The sequence below is a fragment of the Phyllobates terribilis genome, unplaced genomic scaffold (assembly GCF_046119375.1).
Source record: "Phyllobates terribilis strain yellow unplaced genomic scaffold, ASM4611937v1 Scaffold_9__5_contigs__length_417890890, whole genome shotgun sequence".
Taxonomy (NCBI): Eukaryota; Metazoa; Chordata; class Amphibia; order Anura; family Dendrobatidae; genus Phyllobates; species Phyllobates terribilis.
Window position 1 is genome coordinate 405,449,562 of NW_027362769.1, and position 27,095 is coordinate 405,476,656.

The 27,095-nt window shown below is 47.6% G+C and overlaps 1 protein-coding gene across 1 annotated transcript; it reads right to left on the reverse strand.

The window, feature by feature from the left end:
* Nucleotides 1-864: 864 nt before the first annotated feature.
* On the reverse strand, nucleotides 865-26,827 carry LOC141161450 (taste receptor type 2 member 9-like). Its single transcript, XM_073646259.1, is given in 5 exon segments — nucleotides 865-1,008; nucleotides 1,191-1,195; nucleotides 15,309-15,729; nucleotides 20,678-20,704; nucleotides 26,285-26,827. Coding segments are annotated over 5 exon segments (1,140 nt in total).
* Between the last annotated feature and the right edge of the window lie 268 nt (nucleotides 26,828-27,095).

Here is a 27,095-nt window from a genome sequence, read left to right on the forward strand (position 1 = left end):
ACCACCTCCTGGGTGAAAGAGCATCGTCGACGACTTCAGACCATTCGCTGGCTAGCAGGCCAGCTTTTACAAGAGAAGATGTATAACAGCCAACCTCCTATTCAGGAAGTTCCGCTCCAGCCTGAAGACCGGGTGCTAGTGCAGGAAAAATGCCCCAAAGGAAAGCTGAGTGAACGTTGGGAGGTACAACCATACAAAATGATCAAGAAAGTGTGCCCCAAAGGAAAGCTGAGTGAACGTTGGGAGGTACAACCATACAAAATGATCAAGAAAGCGTATCCCAACGGTCTAGTGTATGAAGATATAGACCAAGGAGAATTCAGCTCACCCTTTGTTGTCGTCCCAAATTCGTGGTATGAAGCACGGATAGTGTCCCTGCCAATGTATGAAGCACAAGTTGAAAATGAGGAGTCTGGTCCAACGACTCTACACAGGAATATGTTACAGCCATGCCGTTCTGAAGTCTGGTGGACCATTGGTGAAACCGCAGAAGATCCCCAGTCCCTGGATGCGGACATTCCAGACACCGAACCATTGCTAGCTCCCAGAGGGAAGGAGCCCTAGGCTCCTTCCAAACCTTCAGCTGAATAAGACAGTCCTATGGTCGCTGTACCCATTGAAGACAGTCAAGATCTCTGGAGATCCAGTAGGCCTAATGCAGGGGTTCCACTAGATAGGTACAATGCTGATCAGTTTATTTGGTCCACCTGTATGTATTGTGAGGAAAGTGGCCATGTTATGTATACAGCTGCATAGAGTCTTTATTCTTCTCCTGACTATACAGCAAGGCCAAGGATGGCCACCTTTAAGTGGGGAGGCATGTAGGGGGTTAGCCCTTACTGGAGATTGAATGACAATATAACTTTAAGAGACCATGCTCTGTTTGTGTGCTCTTGGACTAGTCGCCTCTTCCCTGCTGTTTCGGTTTGTGCTGTTGGAGGGGGAGGAAGCAGGAAGTGAGAGGACCTCTGTGTGTCTGAGGTAACTGACAGGACGTTTGCCTGTGTCCTGATAAAGAGAGACAATAAGATGAACCGATGTCCTCTGGGGAAAAGATAAAGTTCGGACTACTGTAAGATTGATTGTCCAAATGCAAAGAGCTGCATCGCTCCCCGAGAACAGCTTCCCTGAATACTAGAGATCATACAGTGTCAGCCATCTCTCAACATTGAAAGTGAAACAAGACTTACCTGACCTTAAGAGGGAAAGAGATCAAATATCCAGGAGAAAGGACTCAACATAACTAATCCGGCTGAGATAGGACAGAACCAGGCAACAGCTGCCTACCTATTCCTGATCAGCAGAAACCTGATTTATACTGTTTGTTTTGAACTTTCATTGCCTTAGCTGGAGCACGGATTGTGTGACACGCTTCAGTTATTTCTTCTTATATTCATGTTATTAATATTATCATTATAAAAGCTGTTATTCTTATATTCCGGCATATAACTCCTTTTTACCCAATAATATAAAAAAGTCCAAAAAAAAAAAGTTAATAAAAATGATAAAAATCTTTAAAAAAATCACGAAATAAAGAACAAAAAAAAAGAGAAAAAATATTAAACATTAATCCAATAAATAAATTTATTTGTGTAAAAAAACAATTAACAAAAAAAAGTATACATATTTGGTATTGCTGTGTCCCGAACAACCTGACCTATAAAACTGTCCCACTAGTTAACCCCTTCAGTGAACACCGTAAAATAAAATAAAAACAAAGTAAAAAACGATGCTTTATCATCATACCGCCAAACAAAAAGTGAAATAAATATAAATAAAAAATGGTACCACTGAAAACATCATCTTCTCCTGCAAACAAGCCGCCATACAGCTCCATCAGCCGAAAAATAAAAAAAGTTATAGCTCTCAGAATAAAGCGATAAAAAATAATTAGTTTTTCTATAAAATAGTTTTTATTGTGTAAAAGCGCCAAAACATAAAACATATATAACTGTGGTATCACTGTAAACGTACTGACCCGAAGAATAAAGCTGCCTTATCAATTTTACCGCACACGGAACAGCATAAAAAAATCCCGAAAAAACAATTCCTGAATTGTTGGATTTTATTCATCCTGCCTCCCAAAATCGGAATAGAAAGCGATCAAAAAATGTCACATGCCCGAAAATGGCGCCAATAAAAATATCAACTCGTCCCGCAAAAAACAAGCCATCACATGACTCTGTCGACAGAAGTATGGAAAAATTACAGCTCTCAAAATATGCCGATGCGAAAACTAGATTTTACAATAAAAAGCGTCTTTTAGTGTGTGACAGCTGTCAATCATAAAAACCCGATATGATTCTGGTATCGCTGTAATCACACCGACCCGAAGAATAAAGTCGTCTAATCACTTATACAGCACGAGGAACAGCGTAAAAAATAAATACAACCAATTCTTCACCTGCTGCTGATTTGTTTATTATGTCTCCCAAAGATCGCAGTATGGCTCAGCTCACATTTATCCTGCGCTCTGCGCTGAGCGCTTACACCGGGGTTTCCGTGTAAATCTCTGAAATAGGTGATTAAGATGGAACCCACGGCAGAAGATTCCCTGTAATGACGCAGATATAGGCACTGTGGACGCCGCCTGGTCTGTGATCCCACGGTGTCCGTCTATTTAGGCGTGCATAAAAGTGCCGTCGACCACAGTTTTGTGCAAATCTGAAGAGAAGGATAACGCTGAACAGAGGCCAGACGGAGTCCAGATTAACTCTTCTGCCTCATTATAGTGAATGGATCCCTCTGGGGTGGATCCCTCTGGGGTTTCATCTAAATCACATCACTCGGAGATTTAAATGGAAACCCCGATATAAGTGCTCAGCGTAGAGCGGCGGATAAATGTGATCCAAAATGTTGTGTAAAATGTTCCCAATAAAAGCTTCAACTCCATTCACACAAAAATCCTCCACTCAGGTCCGTCACCTGTTAATGAAAATATAGGGGGCTTCTACGTTACTGGTAGCACAAAGGCTCTGGAAAAACGCCATGGCTCCTCGTCCTCCAAAAGAAATCCAGTGAATTCTGCCCTCCAAAATCCAAATACCCCCCTCCCTTCTGAGCTCCAGTGTGTCTAAACCAAATTTAGCATCCTTTGGTTGGCATTTCTGTAGAGATGAGGGCCCACCTAATTTATGGGTGCATGTCTCCAGAAGCATGAACTGGGCATAATGTACTAGTTAGTACAACATACTGGTCACTACCACGGAAGTTTGCAATATTTACTCAGCAACATCCACTGCTGCTTGTTTCTGGAAAACACCCATGGAGTCAAAACCGTCATTACACCTGTAGATAAGTTCCCAAAGGGGTATCATTTCCAAGATAGGGTCACTTGAGGGGGGGATTCTGCTCTTCTAGCACTTAGGGTCTCTGTATATGGAGTCTGCATACTATTCTAGGAAAATCTGCGCTCCAGGAAGCAAATAGCGCTCCCTACCTCCCGAGTGTCTCGGTACATATGGGGTATTTCTACATTCAGAACAAATTTTGGTGCCATTTTTACCCATTTCCCAGTGTGAAAATTTCAAATCTTGGGTTATAACAAAATTTTGGTAGTAAAAATGTAATTATTTTTTCTTCACTGTCCAATGGTATAAAATGCTGTGACACAACTGTGGTGATCACTGTACCCCTATATGAATACATTGAGAGGTGTAGTTTGTAAAATGGGGTCACTTATGGGGGGTTCAGTTGATCTGGCACCTCAGGGGCTCTGCCAATGTATCATGGCACCCTCAAACCAGTCCAGCAAAATCTGAACTCCAATATGGTGCTTCTTCCCTCCCGAGCCCTGCCATGTACAGAAAATGTAATTTTCCCCCACATATGGGGGGTGTCAGTGTACTCAGGAGAAATTGCACAACAAATTGCATGGTGCAATTTATCCTGTCACCCTTGTGAAATGCAAAATTTGGGGCTAAAAATATTTTTATGGGAAAAATTTGATTATTTTTTTTTGTTTCATGGCTCAACATTCTAAACTTCTGTGAAGCATCTGAGGGTTTAAGGTGCTCACTATACATTTATACAAGTTCCCTGAGGGTTCTAGTTCCCAGAATGGTGACACTTGTGGGGGGTTTCCACTGTTTAGGCACATCAGGGGCTCTCCAAACGCAACATGGCGTCCGCTAATTACACCAGCAAATTTTACATTCAGAAAGTCAAATGGGGCTCCTTCCCTTCTGAACTCTGCCGTGCGCCCAAACAGTGTTTTTTCCCCACATATGGGGTATTGGCGTGCTCAGGGGAATTTTGCACAACAAATTTTGGGGTCCATTTTCTCCTATTACCCTTGTGGAAATAAAATAAATTGGGTCTAAAGTAATATTTTTGTGAAAAAAAGTTAATTGTTTACTTTTTCCTTCCACGTTGCTTTAGTTCCTGTGAAGCACCTGAAGGGTTAATAAACTTCTAGAATGTGGTTTTGAGCACCTTGAGGGGTGCAGTTTTTAGAATGGTGTCACTTTTGGGTATTTTCTGTCATAAAGGCCCCTCAAAGTCACTTCAAATGTGATGTGGTCCCTAAAAAAAAAAATGGTTTTGTAAATTTTGTTGGAAAAATGCGAAATCGCTGGTCAACTTTTAATCCTTCTAACAAAAAAAAAAATTGTGTTTCCAAAATTGTGCTGATGTAAAGTAGACATGTGGGAAATGTTACTTATTAACTATTTTGTGTGACACAACTCTCTGATTTAAGGGCATAAAAATAAAAATTTTGAAAATTACTTAATTTTTCACAATTTTCGCTAAATTTCTGATTTTTTTCACAAATTAAACACAAGTCATATCGAACAAATTTCACCACAATCATGAAGTACAATATGTTATGACATTTATTGTTTTGAGGACTATATGCAGTTGAGAACCTAACTCCATTATCAACTGTATTTTTACTGTTTTTATATTTAATAAGAAGTACGTTTTTTCGATCCGTGTTCAATACAGTTCTCGGCTATGTGCAGAAACGCTACGAAAACGCTTGTTAATAGGTCTGCCAGTTGTAGCAATGGTAATCTGGATGTGCTGTGCACATGATGCGGAAATTTCCGTTCCGGATTACCATTGCAGTAAAAACCGCGGCATGACCATTGTTCGGGCGTTTCCGGTGCGAATTCGCGCCCATTGACTTGCATTGAACCACAGCAAATCCGAAGGTATAATATCTATACTTGCGAATTTGCTGCATTTCAATTAAAGCCAATGGGCGCGAATTCGCACCGGAAACGCGGTGCGGGTGGTACCCGGGTCGGGAGAGGAGAACTACAACTCCTCTCAACCGACTTCTGCTCCCACTGATAACAGCGAGAGCGGCGTGAATGGGAGGAGCAGTAGTCTGCTCTGCCGAGCCAGCAATGCCAGCAGTCAAAAAAAAAAAAAAAAAAAATTATACTCACCTGTCCGGCGGTCCCCGGTGTCCTCCAGGACCCCAGCGGTGATCCGATGCTCCCGGCGGCCAGCGTTACACTGCGAGAGCGTGCTCAATCCCAGCAGTGTACTGAGCTGCCAGGACCTGCAGTGACGTCAGCTGATGCTCACGTGACCACCCTGTGGGAACATTCAGAAGAATGCTCCCACGGTTGTGAGCTCACTGGGGCTGATCAGCTGATCTTCAGCTGATCAACCCAAGTGACCTCCTGCAGCAGCAATGTATACTGACAGGAGTGATTTTACACCCCTGTCAGTGTACATTGCTGTCTTCTACAGCTGTGACATCAGTGATAGCTGATGTCACCGCTGTAGAAGTGACCCAGATCGTCATGGGACACTCGCCGGCAGTACGTGGACTTGGTCGTTTACGGAAGACAGGTGAGTGATATGGTTGTTTGTTATTTTACTTTTTTTTTTTCAGAAGATCAATGGCTTCGCGGACGGAGGGTAATGAAAAAATTTGTAGAACCGTGTGTTTTTTATTTCATTAAAATACTTTATTCTGACCGTCTCTTTTATTGAAAAACGGGCGACCATTTTACTACGCAGTTAGTAATGGAAGCGTCTGCCCTCCATTACTAGCCTGGGCTTCACGTCAGCCACCAATACAAGGCTGACGTGAACCCCAACCCCATTACCCCACTCGCCACCAGCAGTGGGAAGAGCGGAGGCTAAGCGCAAGATTTGGCGCATCTTATGGATGCGCAATTTCTGGGACTGCTGAAGGATGATATTAATACCCGTGGAGGGGGCTAGTATTCATGGCCCCTTCCCTGGCTATTATTATCAGCCGGCAGCTGTCTGTTTAGCCTTTGCTGGTTAGATTTTATAGGGGGACCCCACGTCAATTTTTTTCTGGGGTCACCCTGTTATCTAGTCAGTAAAGGCTAAACAAACAGCTTTGGGCTGATATTAATAGCCAGGGAACATTGTTGGCTAATGGCCCCTTCCGCGGCTACTAATATCAGCCCCCAGCAGTCGGCTTTCCCTCTGCTGGTTATGACTATGACGCGGGAGCCCACGCCATTTTTTTAAAATCCTTTTGGCTATGTGCCCACGATCCGGACGTAGCAGCGCTTTAGAAGCATATTTTTGCTTCGTCCAAATCGTTGCATTCTATTGAACGCAGGTAAATCCGCATGTGTTCACTGAACTATGCGGATTTACCGCATTCTATACAGTCTAGTGGTCAAATTTCTGTTGCGGAGACTAGCGACTCCGCAAGAGAATTTTTTTCTTTATTGTAGGCAGTGGTGTCAGATACATCTTGATACAGTGATAATTCTTCGGTCTCTGGATCTCCCTTTGTATGTGGTGCAGAATTTATATTTTCTTTTGGTTTTACCTAATAATTTGCATTAATTCAAATAGACGTGTAAATGTGACAGTGATACTTGGAAGATGTTCAGGCAATGAGGGTAGCAGTTAATTACGTTGCAAAGTCCCTTCTTCCACCTGTCTGATTGTTAACGCTGTGATTCCATATTTCATTCTTTCTGTTCTTGACTCATTTTCTTTCTCTCTTTTTCTCTGAAATATTTATGAGACTTTTTATCAATATAGCCAACATTCCTTTACTTGGAAAAAGTCATTTTACAATAATCTTTTCCAGATTTTCCCATCGTCCGCTCTCTATTTTCTTCCATAAGTTTGCTTTCTCTTTGTTTTTTTTACATGTATATTTGGTATTTGTATCAGTGACAATCAGTGCACAGTATGGCGGCTCTATGACAATTCTTCTGTGACCTCATTGATGGAGCTGTGTCCGCCTCACATTGAACACATGGGGAAGTGGGAAAATTACTTATAACTAAAGAAGAGCTGACATTTCATCTTCCCTTGAAATAGGACTACACATTGAACATCTGGGATTAATTATAGCTAGGGAGAGAGAAACTAATTAAAGCAACATTTGAAGCAGACACCTCCTGTTGTGGACAGGTGATTAATCAGGATATCTGCTGGGAAAACAGACAATCAGCTTAAGATCTGGTTGCGCTTTGCAGGAGAAATATGGTTCCCCAGAAAAGAGCTTCCTATGATGAAAGCAAAATGAACAATTGCAGCTAGATAGCCCGTCTTCGGTGTCCAGATAGGAATATTGGGGTTTGCATTGATCCGATAATTATGAAAGATACATTTTCATAGCAAAAGGAACGGGTGTGAGGCATTCACTCTCATCGCTGTGGGGCCACTAGAAACCCTCCAAATTAATAATGGTCCAATAGATGATGTGAACCAGCTCATGTTTGACCTCCTTGTAAAGGTAAAATTATGATAAAAAATATGACAACAATATCTTTCACCTGGGACCTCCAGGGGTGACGATATCCTGTAGTATGGAACAGACCCAGCACATCTCACAATCTGCCCCCACATGAGCTCATCAAGGGGAGGTATGTGGACATAATATTGAACTAATAAAAAGCATTATTTGAGTCTGAGTCATTTGTCAGTAATAGTTTGCAATTGGTTCTGTCCATTTATTTTTCCAATCAGAGTGCTTCCCTCCGCAAAGCTCTGAGCCATTTCCATGAACAGGCTAAGTAATTCTCTTTTGATATTCCTTTTTAATTTATGTAATTGTATATATCGTATTGTTTTTTTCCCATTTTGTATCATCTTTGCATATCTACTATATAATCGGCTTTCCCATCTGTCTGTCCATCCAGGAAATCCCGCGTCGCTGATTGGTCCGGCCGCGGCCAATCAGCGATGCGGGATTTTAGAACAAGATGGCGGCCGTTAGCAGCTCATCTGCCGCACAGAGGTCAGCGGCGATGCAGCCGGGAGATGACCGGCACTAGCCGGTCATCTCCCTGCTGCTTGCAGCAGAAGTACCCCGACCGGCAGCCTAGGTGCCGCCACTCCCCTGTCCTCCCTTCACACTTGCCGTCGGGAGATCAGCGGCCCTAGCTGCTGATCTCCCGACGGTAGCCGCATGGAGGTCAACGACGATGCAGCCGGGAGATGACCGGCGCTAGCCGGTCATCTCCCGGCTGCTCACAGTGGAAGTACCTGCACAGTCAGCGCCGCTCCCCGGTCCTCACTAACACGGTCGTGACCAATCAGCGATATTGGTGCCGAATTTAAACACCGCTCTGCTGATTGGTCACGGCCGCCCGGCCGCGACCAATCAGCGATATTGGCGCGAAATTTAAAACACCGCTTCTCTGATTGGCGAATTGGCGCTGGATTTGAAACATGCAGGCCACCGTCAGGAGATCAGCGGCGACGCAGCCGGGAGATGACCGGTGCTAGCCGGTCATCTCCCGGCTGCTCGTATCAGAAGTACCCCGACCGGCGGCCTCACTCCCCGGTCCTCTCTTCACACTCCCTTCACGCTTCAGAGAAAAAGAGGACTTGAATTTTATAGCGCCACCTATTAGAAGCAGCAATATTGCTGCTTCCAATAGGTGGCGCTATAGGGTTCAAGTCCTTTTTTTCTCTGAAGAGGGAATTTGCATGTTCACAAGAAATAGTGATAGTGTGAGTCAGGACTAAATGAGGATCTCATATGTAGACTTAGATTGGCAGGGGCGGACATATTGCCGGTTCAGCTGCATAGAGCGCCAGGAGTGGAGAAGGGCCCGTGCAGAAGTGGATTATAAAGAGGGCAATCTGGTCTATCATCCAGGGCCTAAGGCTGTGGGGGACCCATGCCAAGATTTCCCTCATGATCTATTTCAGCATCAACAGCGCACCAGGCAGGAGCTTTTCCTGTAGCTCCACTGTCGGCAATAAAAGGTAGCTGCTGAGCAGCGGAAAGTCGTCCTCAGCTTCCTGCCCTTCCTAACCGGCGCTCCATCTATGAATCAGTGGCACAATGATATCATCGAGCCATCTGCATCAGCTAGAAAGTGCCTGGCAGAAGAGGGAGAAAGCATCGCCGCAAGGGATTGTCTGGAGAGGAGAACGGAGAGGACAGGGACTTATAATGAATTGGGGAGGGTGGAGAGGGCAATAGAGGGTCTTATAATGAAAGAGAAGGACAAAAAAGGGTCTTATAATGTATTGGGGAGGGCGAGAGGACAATACAGGATCTTTAAATGGTTTGGGGGTTAAAAGAGAACAATACATGGTCTTATAATGAATTGGGGGGGTAAAAGAGAACCATGCAGGGTCTTTTAATGAATTTCAGAGTTAAGAGAGGACAATACAAGGTCTTTTAATGATTTGGGGGGTTAAGAGAGGACACTGGACAGGGGGATGTTATGTATTTCAGATGTGACCTTGTTAACTTCAGGACTGTGGTGATCAGTGTGGTAAGACAGGTTGTGTCTACATGAAGATCTGATAAGATGGAGAAAAGAGAACATCTCTAATCAGGTAAGACTAATCACTGAATATAAACATTTACTCTTTATCTATGCAGAGAGATGATGGGATAATACTTCTATTTGTAACACAACCTCCCTTCTGTACAGCACAGTCCCTTATTACATAGTGTACTCACTTATTATATTTATCTCCTTCCCCTAGAATATAGTTTATTCATTTATTATATATAGTGCTGTCCCTTATTACCTAGGGTTCACTGTTATTATGTATTGCGCCATCACTTATTACATAGCATTCTCTCTTATTATAATAAAAATGTTATTTATACAGTGCATACATATTGTGCAGCACTTTACAATTAAGCATTATGTACAGTGCTGTTCGTTATTACATAAGTTACAACCTTTTTGCTGCATAGTGCCATCTCTTATTACAAATCATGCTCCCTTATTATGTATAGTGCTGCCCCTTATTACAAAGTTTCCCCTCTTATTATATTTATCGTTGTTACTTATTACATAATGTTCTCTCCTGTTATGTATAGTGCGGCCCCTTATTACAAAGTGTTCTCCCTTATTATGGATATTGTCATTCCTTATTGCATAGTGTCTTCTTCTGTTATGTGTAGCGCTGTCTCTTTATGTATAGTGTCATCACTTGTTATGTGTAGTGCTGTCCCTTTATGTATAGTGTCATCGCTTGTTATGTGTAGCGCTGCCCCTTTATGTATAGTGTCATCGCTTGTTATGTGTAGCGCTGTCCCTTTATGTATAGTGTCATCACTTGTTATGTGTAGCGCTGTCCCTTTATGTATAGTGTCATCACTTGTTGTGTGTAGCGCTGTCCCTTTATGTATAGTGTCATCGCTTGTTATGTGTAGCGCTGTCCCTTTATGTATAGTGTCATCGCTTGTTATGTGTAGCGCTGTCCCTTTATGTATAGTGTCATCGCTTGTTATGTGTAGCGCTGTCCCTTTATGTATAGTGTCATCGCTTGTTATGTGTAGCGCTGTCCCTTTATGTATAGTGTCATCGCTTGTTATGTGTAGCGCTGTCCCTTTATGTATAGTGTCATCGCTTGTTATGTGTAGCGCTGTCCCTTTATGTATAGTGTCATCGCTTGTTATGTGTAGCACTGTCCCTTTATGTATAGTGTCATCGCTTGTTATGTGTAGCGCTGTCCCTTTATGTATAGTGTCATCACTTGTTATGTGTAGCGCTGTCCCTTTATGTATAGTGTCATCACTTGCTATGTGTAGCGCTGTCCCTTTATGTATAGTGTCATCGCTTGTTATGTGTAGCGCTGTCCCTTTATGTATAGTGTCATCGCTTGTTATGTGTAGCGCTGTCCCTTTATGTATAGTGTCATCGCTTGTTATGTGTAGCGCTGTCCCTTTATGTATAGTGTCATCGCTTGTTATGTGTAGCACTGTCCCTTTATGTATAGTGTCATCGCTTGTTATGTGTAGCGCTGTCCCTTTATGTATAGTTTCCTCTTTTGTTATATATAAATAAAATCTCCACTGATAGAGGAGCGTGTGACCAGACCAGTCCTTCAGCCTCCTCCAATAAGCAGTTTCCCATATCTATATATTATAAATATTACATATAGTTTCTGGTTTTGTCACCATAAATGGAGAGGGGCCCAGACACACTTCTTGCACAGAGTCCCAACCTCTGTGTCCACCGTGAAGATGGACATTACACTCTACACCTTGTAGTTTTACCTATGGCAGCCCCCGCTCAGCAGGTGGTGCTCAGCATCCATACGAAATCAGGCAGGAAATATGCTCCATGAAGTTCAGAGATAGAAGCAGCGCTCACCCAAAGTCTTTTTCAAACATTCTTCTGGTATATAAATCATGATATATTCTAAGAGAAATACAAAAACACAATCTCTATATTCAATAAATATCTACAAACATCCATTCATTTGCTCATTGAAGCCCACAGGACACAATGCCTCCATGTGAGGAGTTCCCTTCACTTCCTTCTGACCCAGATGATGTTATGATCTGCAACATGTACTAAGGAAAGATAGGGGAAAGCTGTCCCTACAATAAGACTAAGCTGAATCCCTACATTGTAGGGGGCTGCCTGTTCCTTGTGAAAAGACCCGCCTTAGTCCTCGGCTAGTCTGAACGAAGACCTATAGCATAAGGGTAGGGGTCCCTAAAAGAACTAAGGACTGGGACAAAAATGGGACACCTCCTAAACAGAGAAGTTGTTGCAGAACACAAAAAGACAAACTGACAAAAAGTACTAGAGGTCCCAGAAGGACCAAGCGAATGACAGAGATAGGCACCAAAGCACCAGGCTAGAGAAACAGTCAAACACTGAAGTCCAGCACAGCCAAAAGGGCGGAGCTGGAATATAAAGGCAGATGGTCACGTGACCGCAAAACACAAGATGGAAAAAAACAAACAGGAGGGTTCTAACAGATGAATCCTTAGAACTCCTGTAATTGTCAGGCACCATGTATCACCCCCCGTGTTTCCTCTGTGTGTACGTCACAGTCTATATCTGTGTGGATGGACTTTTCTCGATATGGGGAAAAACCCTTCGGCTGCTTTTTATATAATCTAGAAACATAGAATATCTATTATAACGGAAGAAGGATCTCCGCGATAAATGAAAGAGAGAAACGTGTGATTGATACATCGTGTCTGACACGTTCAGAGGTTGTAAAGATCCATCTGGGTAATTGGAGCCTTGGAAGTATTTTACAGAAGGAGCAGCGTTTATTATTTTGGCGGAGGCGTTGGGCCCTAGGGGCTTCAATAATCATGAAGAATTGAGTTTTCAGTCATAGAGGAGCGGCTACAGTCACTGAGTGATCAGAGTGATCGGCGGCTGGAAGCACACCCTGGCATTTTGATTGACAGCTCGTGGTGCAGCGCATCCGAGAAGAGAGCTATCAAAGCATCATGGCATTAGTACAGCCGCTGATCTCTCTGTACTCAGCACAGATTATATGACTGAAAGCCGGCGGCTCCTGGGAGAAATAAAACTCCTTTTCTCCCATTAGCCGCACTTTCAGCTATTTACCTGCAGATGAACCCCATATCTGCAGGTTAATAGCACCTGGAGAAATGACAGGATCCCTGTAAATAAACTAAGGGTTAATGGAATTAGCTTTGTATGTCAGACCATGAGTAAGACGTTTCTCGAAACGCGTAGGTCTTAGTCTTTAAACTGCGCTATTGCCAAAATGTTTTTGGAGCATTTTTTAATTTCTAATAAAAGCTGAGTTTTCTATTTGTGCACCTACAGTGGGTGCGGAAAGTATTCAGACTCCTTTACATTTTTCACTCTTTGTTTCATTGCAGCCATTTGGTTATAAAGTTAAATTTTTTTCTCATTAAAGTCCACTCTGCACCCCATCTTCACTGAAAAAAACAGAAATGTAGAAATTTTTGCAAATTTATTAAAAAAAACAACAAAAACTGAAATATCACATGGTCATAAGTATTCAGACCCTTTGCTCTGTATTGAGGAGAAGCCCCCTTTTGAGCTAGTACAGCCATAAGTCTTCTTGGGGATGATGCAACAAGTTTTTCACACCTGGATTTGGGGATCCTCGGCCATTCTTCCTTGCAGATCCTCTCCAGTTCTGTCAGGTTGGATGGTGGACGTTGGTGGACAGCCATTTTCAGGTCTCTCAATTGGGTTTAGGTCAGGGCTTTGGCTGGGCCCGTCAAGAATGGTCACAGAGTTGTTCTGAAGCCACTCCTTTGTTATTTTAACTGTGTGCTTAGGGTCATTGTCTTGTTGGAAGGTGAACCTTCAGCCAAGTCTGAGGGCCAGAGCACTCTGGAAGAGGTTTTCATCCAGGATATCGCTGTACTTGGCCGCATTCATGTTTCCTTCAATGGTAACCAGTCGCCCTGTCCCTGCAGCTTAAAAACACCCCCGTAGCATGATGCTGCCACCACCATGTTTCACTGTTGGGATTGTATTGGACAGGTGATGAGCAGTGCCTGGTTTTCTCCACACATACCGCTTCGAATTATCACCAAAAAGTTCTTTGTCTCATCCGACCAGAGAATCTTATTTCTCAAAGTCTGGGAGTCCTTCATGTGTTTTTGATCAAACTCTATGCGGGCTTTCATATGTCTTGCAGTGAGGAGAGGCTTCCGTCGGGCCACTCTGCCATAAAGGCCCGACTGGTGGAGGGGTGCAGTGATAGTTGACTTTGTGGATCTTTCTCCCATCTCCCTACTGCATCTCTGGAGCTCAGCCACAGTGACATTGGGGTTCTTCTTTACCTCTCTCACCAAGGCTCTTCTCCCACGATTGCTCAGTTTGGCTGGATGGCCATGTCTAGGAAGACTTCTGGTGGTCCCACACTTCTTCCATTTAAGGATTATGGAGGCCACTGTGCTCTTAGGAACCTTGAGTACTTCAGAAATTCTTTTGTAACCTTGGCCAGATCTGTGCCTTGCCACAATTCTGTCTCTGAGCTCCTTGGGCAGTTCCTTTGAGCTCATGATTCTCATTTGGTCTGACATGCACTGTGAGCTGTGAGGTCTTATATAGACAGGTGTGCGCCTTTCCAAATCAAGTCCTATCAGTTTAATGAAACACAGCTGGACTCCAATGAAGGAGTAGAACCATCTCAAGGAGGATCACAAGGAAATGGACAGCATGTGACTTAAATATGAGTGTCTGAGCAAAGGGTCTGAATACTTATGACCATGTGATATTTCAGTTTTTCTTTTTTAATAAATTTGCAAAAATTTCTACATTTCTGGGGGGTTTTGTCAGTCAAGATGGGGTGCAGAGTGTACATTAATGAGAAAAAAATGAACTTTTTAGAATTTACCAAATGGCTGCAATGAAACAGAGTGAAAAATGTAAAGGGGTGTAAATACTTTCCGTACCCACTGAAAGACTTTTTCGGCTGGATCGTCCTACCTTGCCCTGTGTTTAGCTCAGCTGCTCTGGCTTGACCCGTGCGAGGTGGTGAACGCCCCACGCCCTGAAAGGTGAGCGGACTATCTTTTTCTTTTGTTTAACTTTGTATGTGTTAGAACTATATCTTGTATTTGTCACATCAGGCACATGGAGAAGTGTCACGTGGGATGTAAGGAGGCTTTCTGCATAGGCCCTTCTGCCATAATGGTCATGGGCTTTGTATTTTTACCGGAATAAAGATTCGAGAAGACTTTGTGTGAATGTCGGATCCATTTTTGAACTTTGTGCTACAAAGTGTTAGAGTAGCCCGATCTACTCCACAAAGGATCTCTTTTTAGATAGTTTTCATTAGGTACAGTCGGAGAGCACACAGACAACACTCTTAAGTTTCTGGCCAATATGTCTCTGGGGACGTCCCAGAGTTGGCGTTTATTCATATCAAGCAGCTCAAACAGTAAAGTTCTTGAGGATTTTCACAAAGTGATAGACTTGCAATAGTAAATTCCAGTAATCTATATTTCACAGAAGGTCGTAAAGCCACGGTCTCTTGGAGTACTGTCAACACATCTTTGGTGTGAATCTGGGCGAGACTTATCTCATCAGTCATTACAGATTAGCACAATAACTCTTAACAATATAGGTTCCTCTGCTCATGAGTGGGCATTTATAGATGCCTAGTACATTGGCTCATCTGTAGACATGAAGATCGAAGCTTAGAGTTCCCTAAGATTATGATGAAGGACTGGGCCGCAGGATAGATCAACACAAAAATCAAAGCCAAAAATTCCCAAAAGTTGTCAATATTGAGTGAAGATGCCAGAAGGCAAACCTCAGAGATGTAAAATGCTGCATATAGGACTGTGAGGTGAACCATAATCCGAGCAGCTCGAATATGAGCATCCATTCTGGGAATACTGAAGCCAGCCTGGTTGTACTTCATAGTCCGGATGTGTCTCAACAGGGAGAATAATGTGAGGATAATGGAGAGGACAGCGAGCATAAAGGGCACACAACAGCCAACAACAATGGTCAGAACTTTATAGGATGGGCTTAGAAGGATGGAGACATTGCTCATGAAGATGCCACCTGAGACATTTGCAATCTCATTGTGTAGCGCCCCGAGGGCTCGGCCGCTACATGGGTATTGCACCTCAGACCAGAGGTGTGATATTCCACTCTCGGGTAAGGATGGAGTATGGACCAGGGCTCAGTTAGCTGCATGCAGCACACACACCCCATTTCTCAGGGACAGCTCAACGGTGCTCCCACTAGACATAAGTGCAGGCACGACCGACCATGTCCCTGCTGGAGTGGGGAGGGAGGGGTGGAACACCCAGTGCTGTAGGGGCAGATAGGGGGTGGTTCCTGAGTGTAGGAAGGAGCCCATTGGTTGCTGGTCACCTGGTGTCAAGCTGTCTCTGTATACTGGAGGTAGGGGGCCTAAGCTGACCCTAAGCTGGGGCCCTGACTAATCCCTCAACCTGGAGGTACTGTTAAAGGTACAGAGGTCCAGGCCGCCAGCGTAACCCCTACCTCCTGAGGATCCCTGCACCTAAGTAATCTAGTCCTGAGAAGGACCCCGATCACAACAAAAGAGGACAAGTAATAATATGCCCACACACAGTACTTAGACGAACGAGACAGTACAAGGGAAAAACCAAAACCACCTTGCATACAAAAATTACACAACTACAACAGAGGGAACACCAACGGGAAAGGAGATAAATGATAAAGCGAGGAAGGGAAAAAACACTCCAAATACACTTATCTCAGAAACTCCAAATACCACGATCCGCTCTGTAAGTCTGTATGAAATGCTTTCACCGACACTTCCCAAACAGACCAGCAGGCATTTGAAGGAGACTCACTACAGCAGCATTGATTGCAGCTGGGCGAGGCTGGACCTCGTCTAGCACAGAGAGAGAGAGAATTAACTCCCTCACTGCCGAAAACACAAAGCACCAAAAAGTCAGCTGCGAGAAGTCAGGCTGTGTAATCGTGACGATCTTCGTGGCGACACACCCGTGACAGTACCCCCCCTTCTACGAGGGGCCTCCGGACCCTCAGGGCCAGGTTTATCCGGGTGAGTCGTGTGGAAGGCCCGAACTAATCGGTCTGCGTTAATATCCGACGCAGGAACCCACATCCTCTCCTCAGGACCATACCCTTTCCAATGAACCAGGTACTGAAGGGACCGGCGATTAAAACGTGAATCGATGACCCTTGATACCTGGAACTCCAAGTTACCATTGACCACCACTGGAGGGGGAGGTAAAGGTGACGGTACCACCGGCGCCACATACCTCTTAAGCAACGATCTGTGGAACACGTTGTGAATTTTAAACGTAGGGGGGAGGTCAAGACGGAATGCCACCGGATTAATAATAGAACTGATTCTGTACGGCCCGATGAACCTGGGACCCAGTTTCCAGGAGGGAACCTTAAGTGTAATATTCCTGGTAGACAACCATACCCGATCGTTCACACTTAGGTCCGGACCAGACACTCTCCTCCTATCAGCCATACGTTTGTATCGGTTCCCCATAGTATTCAGATTCTTCAGCACCCCTCTCCATACTGAAGCGAGTGATGAGGAAAATCGTTCCTCCTCAGGAACCCCCGAAGAGCCCCCCCTACTGAAAGTACCAAACTGGGGGTGAAAACCATATGCCCCAAAAAACGGGGACTTACCAGTGGACTCGCTCCGCCTATTATTAAGAGCAAACTCTGCCAGAGGTAAGAAAGAAGCCCAGTCCTCCTGGTTCTCTGACACAAAACACCGGAGATATGTCTCCAAGCTCTGGTTCATACGTTCCGTCTGACCATTGGTCTGAGGGTGAAAAGCCGATGAGAATGACAAATGCATCCCCCGCCGTGCACAAAACGCCTTCCAGAACTTGGACACAAACTGAGACCCCCGATCAGACACCACATCGGAGGGTACCCCGTGAAGCCTCACAATCTCCCCAATGAACACCTGCGCAAGAGTTTTAGCATTAGGGAGAGCCGGAAGAGCGATAAAATGTGCCATCTTGCTGAACCTGTCCACTACAACGAGTATGACCGTTTTACCCGAAGACGGAGGGAGGTCCGTAATAAAGTCCATAGACAGATGAGTCCAAGGACGCTCCGGGATCTTCAAAGGTAAGAGGGCCCCAGACGGACGGGTATGTGAGGTCTTAGAGCGCGCACAAACCCCACAGGACGCGACAAAAGTTACCACCTCCTTATGTAAGTTAGGCCACCAAAACCGACGCGAGAGGAGATCCACAGTTGCTTTATTCCCCGGGTGTCCTGCCAAAACTGAGTTATGGTGTGCCTCGATCACCTTTTGTCGCAACTGATCTGGAACAAACAGTCTCCCCGGAGGTCCAACAGGGGCGTCCCCCTGAGCCTCCAATACCTCCTCCTCCAGCTCAGAGCATACTGCCGAAACCACCACCCCCTCCTGAAGGATAGGAATCGGGTCGTCCGTATTCCCGGCCCCAGGGAAACTGCGAGATAAGGCATCCGCCTTTACATTTTTTGACCCAGGACGATATGTAACGACAAAATTAAACCTGGTAAAAAACAATGACCACCTAGCTTGTCTGGGATTCAGACGTTTCGCGGACTCCAGATATAGCAGGTTCTTGTGATCGGTGATGACGGTGACCGGATGGACTGCCCCCTCCAAAAAATGGCGCCAGTCCTCAAAAGCTAACTTAATGGCCAAGAGTTCCCTATTGCCGACATCGTAATTCCTCTCAGCGGACGACAATTTTTTAGAGAAAAAGGCGCACAGATGCCACTTACCAGGGGACGAACCTTGTGACAATACTGCTCCCACCCCTACCTCGGAAGCGTCTACCTCTACAATGAATGGCTGTGACGCATCAGGTTGAATGAGTATGGGTGCCGAGGCAAAACATTTTTTCAAGCAGGAGAATGCTTGACAAGCCTTGTCAGACCACCTAGAAAAATCCGTCCCCTTTTTAGTCATGTCTGTGAGAGGCTTAACCATGGACGAGAAATTACGAATGAACTTCCGGTAATAATTAGCAAACCCCAGGAAACGTTGTAGTGCCTTAAGATTCTCTGGCCGATCCCACTCAAGAACTGCCCGCACTTTCCCAGGGTCCATACGAAAACCGGACGCTGAAACCAGGAAGCCTAAAAACTGGAGTTCCTGTACGGCGAACACACACTTTTCCCATTTGGCATACAGTTTATTATCCCGCAAGATCTGTAACACCTGCCTAACGTGCTCCTGATGAGACACCAGATCCGGCGAGTAAATTAAGATATCATCCAGATATATGACAACAAACTGTCCCACCAGGCGGCGAAAAATGTCATTAACAAAGTGTTGGAACACCGCCGGGGCATTAGTCAGACCGAATGGCATGACAAGGTTCTCATAATGCCCCTCCGGAGTGTTAAACGCCGTCTTCCACTCATCCCCCTCCTTCATCCTAATCAGATTGTACGCCCCCCTGAGATCCAACTTAGAGAACCATTTGGCGCCCACGATCTGATTAAAGAGATCGGGAATAAGTGGGAGTGGATACGGATCTCGGACCGTAATCCGATTAAGTTCACGGAAATCCAGGCAAGGGCGTAGGCCTCCATCTTTCTTCTTAACAAAGAAGAACCCCGCAGCCACCGGTGAAGATGAAGGTCTAATATGCCCCTTAGCCAGACTTTCTGAAATATAATCCTTCATGGCCTGCCTCTCAGGACCAGAAAGGTTATACAACCTAGCTTTAGGTAACTTGGCCTCAGGGAGCAGTTTTACAGAACAGTCATACTCGCGATGAGGAGGTAGTTCCTGACACCCTTTCTCCGAGAATACATCCTCAAAGTCCGCCAGAAATGGAGGTAAGACCCAAGGAGTAACCGCACCGATGACCGTGTTCATGCAGTTTTTATTACAGAATTTACTCCATTGGCTTATCTCTCTGGTTTGCCAATTAATAACCGGGTTTTGCTTAGTTAACCAAGGAAGGCCCAACACTATAGGAGTGGGAAGACCCTCCAACACGTAGCAAGACAACAGTTCTTTATGTATCGCCCCCACTTGAAGTTTTACGTCATGCACAGCTTGCAAAAAACTTCCCTGACCGAGAGGCCTGGCATCGATCGAGAATATGGGGATGGGTTTAGCCAACTCACTCAATCGCATACCTTGAACCCGGGCAAACCGAGCATCAACCAGATTAGCCCCGGCCCCACTATCCAGAAGAACAGATATCCTCTCAGTTCTCGTACCCACCACCACCTCCGCCGGTACGAGAAACTGAGACGAACCTAGGGACGAAATACCTACTCCCAGATTGCTGTCCACCACACAACCTGGGATCAACAGTTTTCCGACGACTCTTCACTCTGCAAGGGACGGGATGGACACCCCCCAATAAAATGTCCCTTTCTCCCGCAGAAGAAACACCTTCCTGTCTTATGGCGCACCACCGGTCCCCTCCCCCGAAATGATGTCCCTCCTAATTGCATAGGCTCCTCTGGACTGACCAGGGGAACCACCATATGAGGGGACCTTGTAGGAGGTGGAGTCATCACAGGGGGTCGAGTTATCCCACACCTCTCCCGAAGCCGTCTGTCAACGCGAATAGCCAGGGCCATAGCGGCTTCCAGTGACGCGGGAGAGTCATACTGTGCCAACACATCCTGTAATTTGTCGGATAAACCTTGACAAAACTGGCTCCTAAGAGCCGGGTCATTCCACTGGGTGTCCGTGGCCCACCTACGGAACTCCGAACAGAATTCCTCCGCCGGACGATCTCCCTGCTGGATCCTACGTAACTTAGACTCAGCAAGGGAGATCCGATCTGGGTCATCATATACGAGTCCCAGAGCAGCGAAAAACCTATCCACTGACTGGAGAGCCGGGGAGCCCGGGGGAAGAGAGAACGCCCAAGATTGTGGGTCCCCTTGTAGGAGCGAGATGACAATTCCCACCCTTTGTTCTTCACTCCCCGATGACCGAGGCCGCAGCCGAAAGTACAATTTGCATGCCTCCCGGAAAACAAAAAACTTGTCCCGCCCCCCAGTGAACCTGTCAGGGAGAGCTACTTTAGGTTCTGGTCCGGCTTGCTCCTGAGGATGCAAAACCTTGGACCTAACGTCCGCCAGCTCCATGGACAAACTCTGCAACTGCCGAGCTAGACCGGCCACTGGATCCATGGTAGCTGGAGAAAAACTAAGTGGGTCGGTGAAAATGTCAAGCTGTCTCTGTATACTGGAGGTAGGGGGCCTAAGCTGACCCTAAGCTGGGGCCCTGACTAATCCCTCAACCTGGAGGTACTGTTAAAGGTACAGAGGTCCAGGCCGCCAGCGTAACCCCTACCTCCTGAGGATCCCTGCACCTAAGTAATCTAGTCCTGAGAAGGACCCCGATCACAACAAAAGAGGACAAGTAATAATATGCCCACACACAGTACTTAGACGAACGAGACAGTACAAGGGAAAAACCAAAACCACCTTGCATACAAAAACTACACAACTACAACAGAGGGAACACCAACGGGAAAGGAGATAAATGGTAAAGCGAGGAAGGGAAAAAACACTCCAAATACACTTATCTCAGAAACTCCAAATACCACGATCCGCTCTGTAAGTCTGTATGAAATGCTTTCACCGACACTTCCCAAACAGACCAGCAGGCATTTGAAGGAGACTCACTACAGCAGCATTGATTGCAGCTGGGCGAGGCTGGACCTCGTCTAGCACAGAGAGAGAGAGAATTAACTCCCTCACTGCCGAAAACACAAAGCACCAAAAAGTCAGCTGCGAGAAGTCAGGCTGTGTAATCGTGACGATCTTCGTGGTGACACACCCGTGACACCTGGGCTCATGGCTAGAGGGAGGTATAAAAGATAGGCACCATCTTAGTTCTGGGTCAGTTCAGCCAGAGGAGAAGACAGGGAGTAGAGGCTCTGTAGGAGCTCTACTCCAGGAGGGCCTAGTGAAGAGGCCGAGGAGGAGGTGAAGGGGAGCTGAGATTCTGGCTCATCTCAGCTCCAAGAGAACGGAACAAGAAAGGAACAGAAAGGAACAGAAAGGAACAGAGAAAGAGAAGAAGAGACAGAGAAACAGAAGGGCTCAGGAACAAGAAGGTGGAAGGGACCCTAAGAACCCACGAGAATCCAGGGTGAAGGGTCAGGCAGATTAAGGGTACCGGATCCCAAGTTGGTGGAGGAGAAACAACCCTCAGCCAAAGACCGGTCGTCGTGATCATCTATTGGTGCGACACCTCATCAAACCTGCTAGGAAGGCACCATATAGGACAGCGGAGGACGGGGCCCACGTTTAACCGCACAAGTCTGCGGCAGCTGGACAAAAGTGGGCCACTGGTGAGGCAGGCCAGAGAGAGGATTAAAGGGGGTCCTGTGCCATGCTCCTGAACTGCCTGGGAGTTGACCGAGCCCCACACCTGGTGGACGCAGCACGGCTCGGGCGGTCACTATCTGTGCACAAGTGACCTGGACTACCTGAACTGTGAGTAAAAGACATTGGACTGCAGTACGTTGTCTGTGTGCTCTTTCGCGCCTCCAGCACTTTCAGCACCGGGACCCGCACTACCATCCCTCCCAACATCCACTACACTGCCCTGGGGCCGCACTCTTCCCGTGGGGAGTCACATCACCTCAGCTGCACCCATCATCAGCCCCAGCGGACTGCCTTGCAGCGGCGGTTCCTAATAACCGCAATCCACGGGTGGCGTAGTCGGACATTATCTGAAGTACGTAGCAGACTACCAATGGCCTGACCACCCTGAGCCGCGGGACCGGGCCGCCACTACTACTACCCCCAACGTCTCCCTATCGCCCGGATCCGCGTGCCCCACGGCCCAGGGGGCGAGTCAGCTTTGGCGTAGTCGGCAGGATCGTGACCAACCCGCCACAAACGGGTATTGCGTGCCTGAAGAGAATTACACATGTACCTTAAAAAGAAGTTTCCCGCCGTCCGGAGTCGTTTCCCGCCATCCGGAGCCGATTCCCGCCATCAGACGCCATCTTGGACCGTTTCCCGCCATCTTCATCCGTCTTTCCCGCCCTGGCAGAGCGGACGCCATTATGGGCGCACCAAAAGACAGCAGGAAGCCACCTCCCATCGTGGGCCAGGTCCCAGAATGGCGCCAAAGAAGAAGCCCGCCCCCACCAGCCATGAATGCAGCAGTGGAGATGTCCATCAACATGGGGGGGCTGCCCCTGAAAGTGATTGTCAGCAGAATGCCCCAGGACCACCCCCTCTGGGGGCGGAAAGAGAAGAAAACTGTGGGGCAGGGCGCGGTCTGGATCAGTCTGGCCAGGCCGCACCCGGAGATGGAGGGGGAAATCAGTGCCGGTACCCTGGTAAAGGGCCTGCTGCAAGCAACACCACCATGCAGCCTCACCGAGCTGTTAGCCCATCTCCCCAAGGAGGATCCCGAATACACACGGGCGGCGCTGGAAGAACTGGACCGGAGGATGGTCCGGGCGCAGCAAGAAGTGATCACCGTATGGAAGGAGGAAGTGGCCCGGCGGGCTGTGATCTTGCAGCCGAAGGCGCCAGCAATAAGCAGCGCACCAGCCAGTGAGGGCCGAGCGGAGGACGAGGACGACGCCGCGGAGGAGGCCGCGACAGCAGAGGCAGGTAACGGAGACGCCCCTGCACTGAATCCTAGGGCCGCCGACCTGCCCCTGCACCCCGTCGCGGAGCCCCACGCACCGGGACCCGCTGTTGACACCGTGCCCTCACCGCCATCAACCAGCCCCCAGGCCGTCGACGCTGCCAGCAAGCCCCGCCCCACGCCGTGCCCTCTGACCCCGGGCGTGCTCAGCCGACCGCCACCGCAGGCCCGGCCGCAAGGCCCTGCACTCCCGGACGTTGCTGCCCTGACGGAACCTCCTGCACCAGCTATGCCACCTGTGGGAGCAACAAGGAAACGACCAGCACGGGCCTGGTCGCAAGGTCACGTGCCCCCGGGCGCCGCCAACCCACTTGCGCCCCCTGCTGCTGCAGTACCACCACTGGGCGCGGATCTCTTTGCCCAGCACACCACTCCGGAGGGGCTGCCTTTCATCTGGCCCCCCGAGTTTGTCAACCCCCGCTTCCGGGAGAGCCCGTCCGCGGAGATCGACGTACCCTCTGAACCCCTCATCCCTGCTCCAGCTCCTCAAGAAATTCCCCAGCTGCCATTAGAAGACGCCCAATTTGAATGGGACCCCACAGGGGAGGACCTGATGGGGTTCACGAAGGAAACGCGAGCGAGCGCAGCCGAGCGGCGAGAGGCCTGCCGCCAACAGCTGGAGATGTTTGAAAAGGAGCAGCGCGAGCGGCGGGTGAAGCAAGAAAAGCTGCAGGTCCAGAGCGCGGAGCAGAAAATGAAGGCGCGGCGAGATCCCCGAACTGCCCGCGGACCCCGAGTTACCGGGACTGTGGAGAAGTTCCAGATGGAGCGCGGCTGGGGTTTCATCCGAGACCCCGAGACCATCAGCGACGTGTTTGTGACAAGGAGAGATGTGGAGAGTCACCTACCGGAAGGCCATCGTGGGCGGGATCTATTCCCAGGCGACGTGGTGTCTTACACCCGACACCAAGGCGTGAAGGGGTGGTACGCCCTACACGTCCGCCGAGTAGTAGAGGAGGAGGAACAGCACTACTCGGACGCTGAGTACCAGGAGGGCCCGGACGGGCCTGAAGATCCGTATGAGGAGGAAGAAGGAGCGTCACAAAGACACCGTTACCAGTGAACGGTAAAGTGGCATTGTAAATAGTTACCCGTAAGGGTGCAAAAGAACTGTGTGGGACTGTTTCAAATTGAGTGTGGTCCCCGTTGGGACTGATATAGGACTGTATGAAAATTATCCCCTAAGTAACCTGGCTGAGGACTGAGAACAGCCACCCCTCTTCCCCTAACAGGCTGAGGACTGTGAGCAGCCATTCCCCTATCCCCACCAGCCGAGGACTGGGAATGGCCAATCCTTTGTATATAGTTGCGCTTCTTAGAGCGCCCCCTACTGGTTTTGTAGAAAGACTGCAACGTCTACCTCTAGTCTACAAATTTGCTGGACTGTTGCACCTTTGGAAGGAGGGAACACCTGGTCGCAAGTTGCACCGCGGCCATGAATCAAGAACCCAAGAATGTGCTTTAGTTAAAAATGTTTTAGATTTTATATGCTGCTAAATAGTAATGAAAAAGTTTTCTATAATGTCTAGTGAAAAGAAAAGTGTGTCCCATAAAGGGAGTTGAACCGTATTGTCTGTTTCTAATGTGAAAAGTTTTAAAAAGTTTTGCATGTCCTGTAAATAACTGTTTTTGCTCTCTTCCAGCCCGAGGACGTGCTGTGCTTTACCAGGGGGGAATGTAGCGCCCCGAGGGCTCGGCCGCTACAGGGGTATTGCACCTCAGACCAGAGGTGTGATATTCCACTCTCGGGTAAGGATGGAGTATGGACCAGGGCTCAGTTAGCTGCATGCAGCACACACACCCCATTTCTCAGGGACAGCTCAACGGTGCTCCCACTAGACATAAGTGCAGGCACGACCGACCATGTCCCTGCTGGAGTGGGGAGGGAGGGGTGGAACACCCAGTGCTGTAGGGACAGATAGGGGGCGGTTCCTGAGTGTAGGAAGGAGCCCATTGGTTGCTGGTCACCTGGGCTCATGGCTAGAGGGAGGTATAAAAGGTGGGCACCATCTTAGTTCTGGGTCAGTTCAGCCAGAGGAGAAGACAGGGAGTAGAGGCTCTGTAGGAGCTCTACTCCAGGAGGGCCTAGTGAAGAGGCCGAGGAGGAGGTGAAGGGGAGCTGAGATTCTGGCTCATCTCAGCTCCAAGAGAACGGAACAAGAAAGGAACAGAAAGGAACAGAGAAAGAGAAGGAGAGACAGAGAAACAGAAGGGCTCAGGAACAAGAAGGTGGAAGGGAACTAAGAACCCACGAGAATCCAGGGTGAAGGGTCAGGCAGATTAAGGGTACCGGATCCCAAGTTGGTGGAGGAGAAACAACCCTCAGCCAAAGACCGGTCGTCGTGATCATCTATTGGTGCGACACCTCATCAAACCTGCTAGGAAGGCACCATATAGGACAGCGGAGGACGGGGCCCACATTTAACCGCACAAGTCCGCGGCAGCTGGACAAAAGTGGGCCACTGGTGAGGCAGGCCAGAGAGAGGATTAAAGGGGGTCCTGTGCCATGCTCCTGAACTGCCTGGGAGTTGACCGAGCCCCACACCTGGTGGACGCAGCACGGCTCGGGCGGTCACTATCTGTGCACAAGTGACCTGGACTACCTGAACTGTGAGTAAAAGACATTGGACTGCAGTACGTTGTCTGTGTGCTCTTTCGCGCCTCCAGCACTTTCAGCACCGGGACCCGCACTACCATCCCTCCCAACATCCACTACACTGCCCTGGGGCCGCACTCTTCCCGTGGGGAGTCACATCACCTCAGCTGCACCCATCATCAGCCCCAGCGGACTGCCTTGCAGCGGCGGTTCCTAATAACCGCAATCCACGGGTGGCGTAGTCGGACATTATCTGAAGTACGTAGCAGACTACCAATGGCCTGACCACCCTGAGCCGCGGGACCGGGCTGCCACTACTACTACCCCCAACGTCTCCCTATCGCCCGGATCCGCGTGCCCCACGGCCCAGGGGGCGAGTCAATTGGAAGGGACCACTTCGATTTGCCAAATGGAGAGAACGCTAATGCCAAACGATCCCGCAGCTGCCAACATAAGAAACCTGACGACAACATCCGAGACGTTCATCTTCAGCCGGACGAAGAGGTGATGTTTGAAACTGACGATTCTCAGGCAATAGAAGATGCAAAGGCCGGCTGTGATCCAGAAACTGAAGTAAAACTGAAATATCAGGAAAACCGACAAGGTGGAATAGGCGTTCTTATACTGAACCATTGAAGGGAAGACGATGTAAAGGAAGGTGGCAAGGTTCATATCACACTGGAGGCAGATATTGTTCACAGCCATAAGGACCAGGATCTTATCACACAGACTCAGTCGCCTTCCACGTTTCCAGTCCAGGATGTTCTGTATGATGATGAAGATGTTAAAGAGAACCCCAACGATGCATTCAACCACTGCGAAAATGAATCCAAATTTCCAGGAGAAGGTCATCATCTTGTCGTTGAGGTTTCCTCTGCTCTCCTCAAGCTCCTGACGGATTTGACATTGAGTGGAGTCAAGCTCGGGAGTTCTCATTGTCGGAGATTAATTGCCCTTCTTCTCATGCAAATATTTCAGTTTTGTTTTAGATCCTAATGCAAAAGATCTGTCTATATGTACAATCATGGCATGGAATACAGGAGAACTAGAAGGTTACTGACGGAGAGGCCCATGCTGGAAATTAGAGTATATGGTTAAATACTTGGTGGGCTCTCTATCTCTCAGTGGCCCAGGGATCGCTCAGTGACAATATTTTACATGTAGGGGTCTGTACTATATGACGACACTTTCCACACTAAGGTCG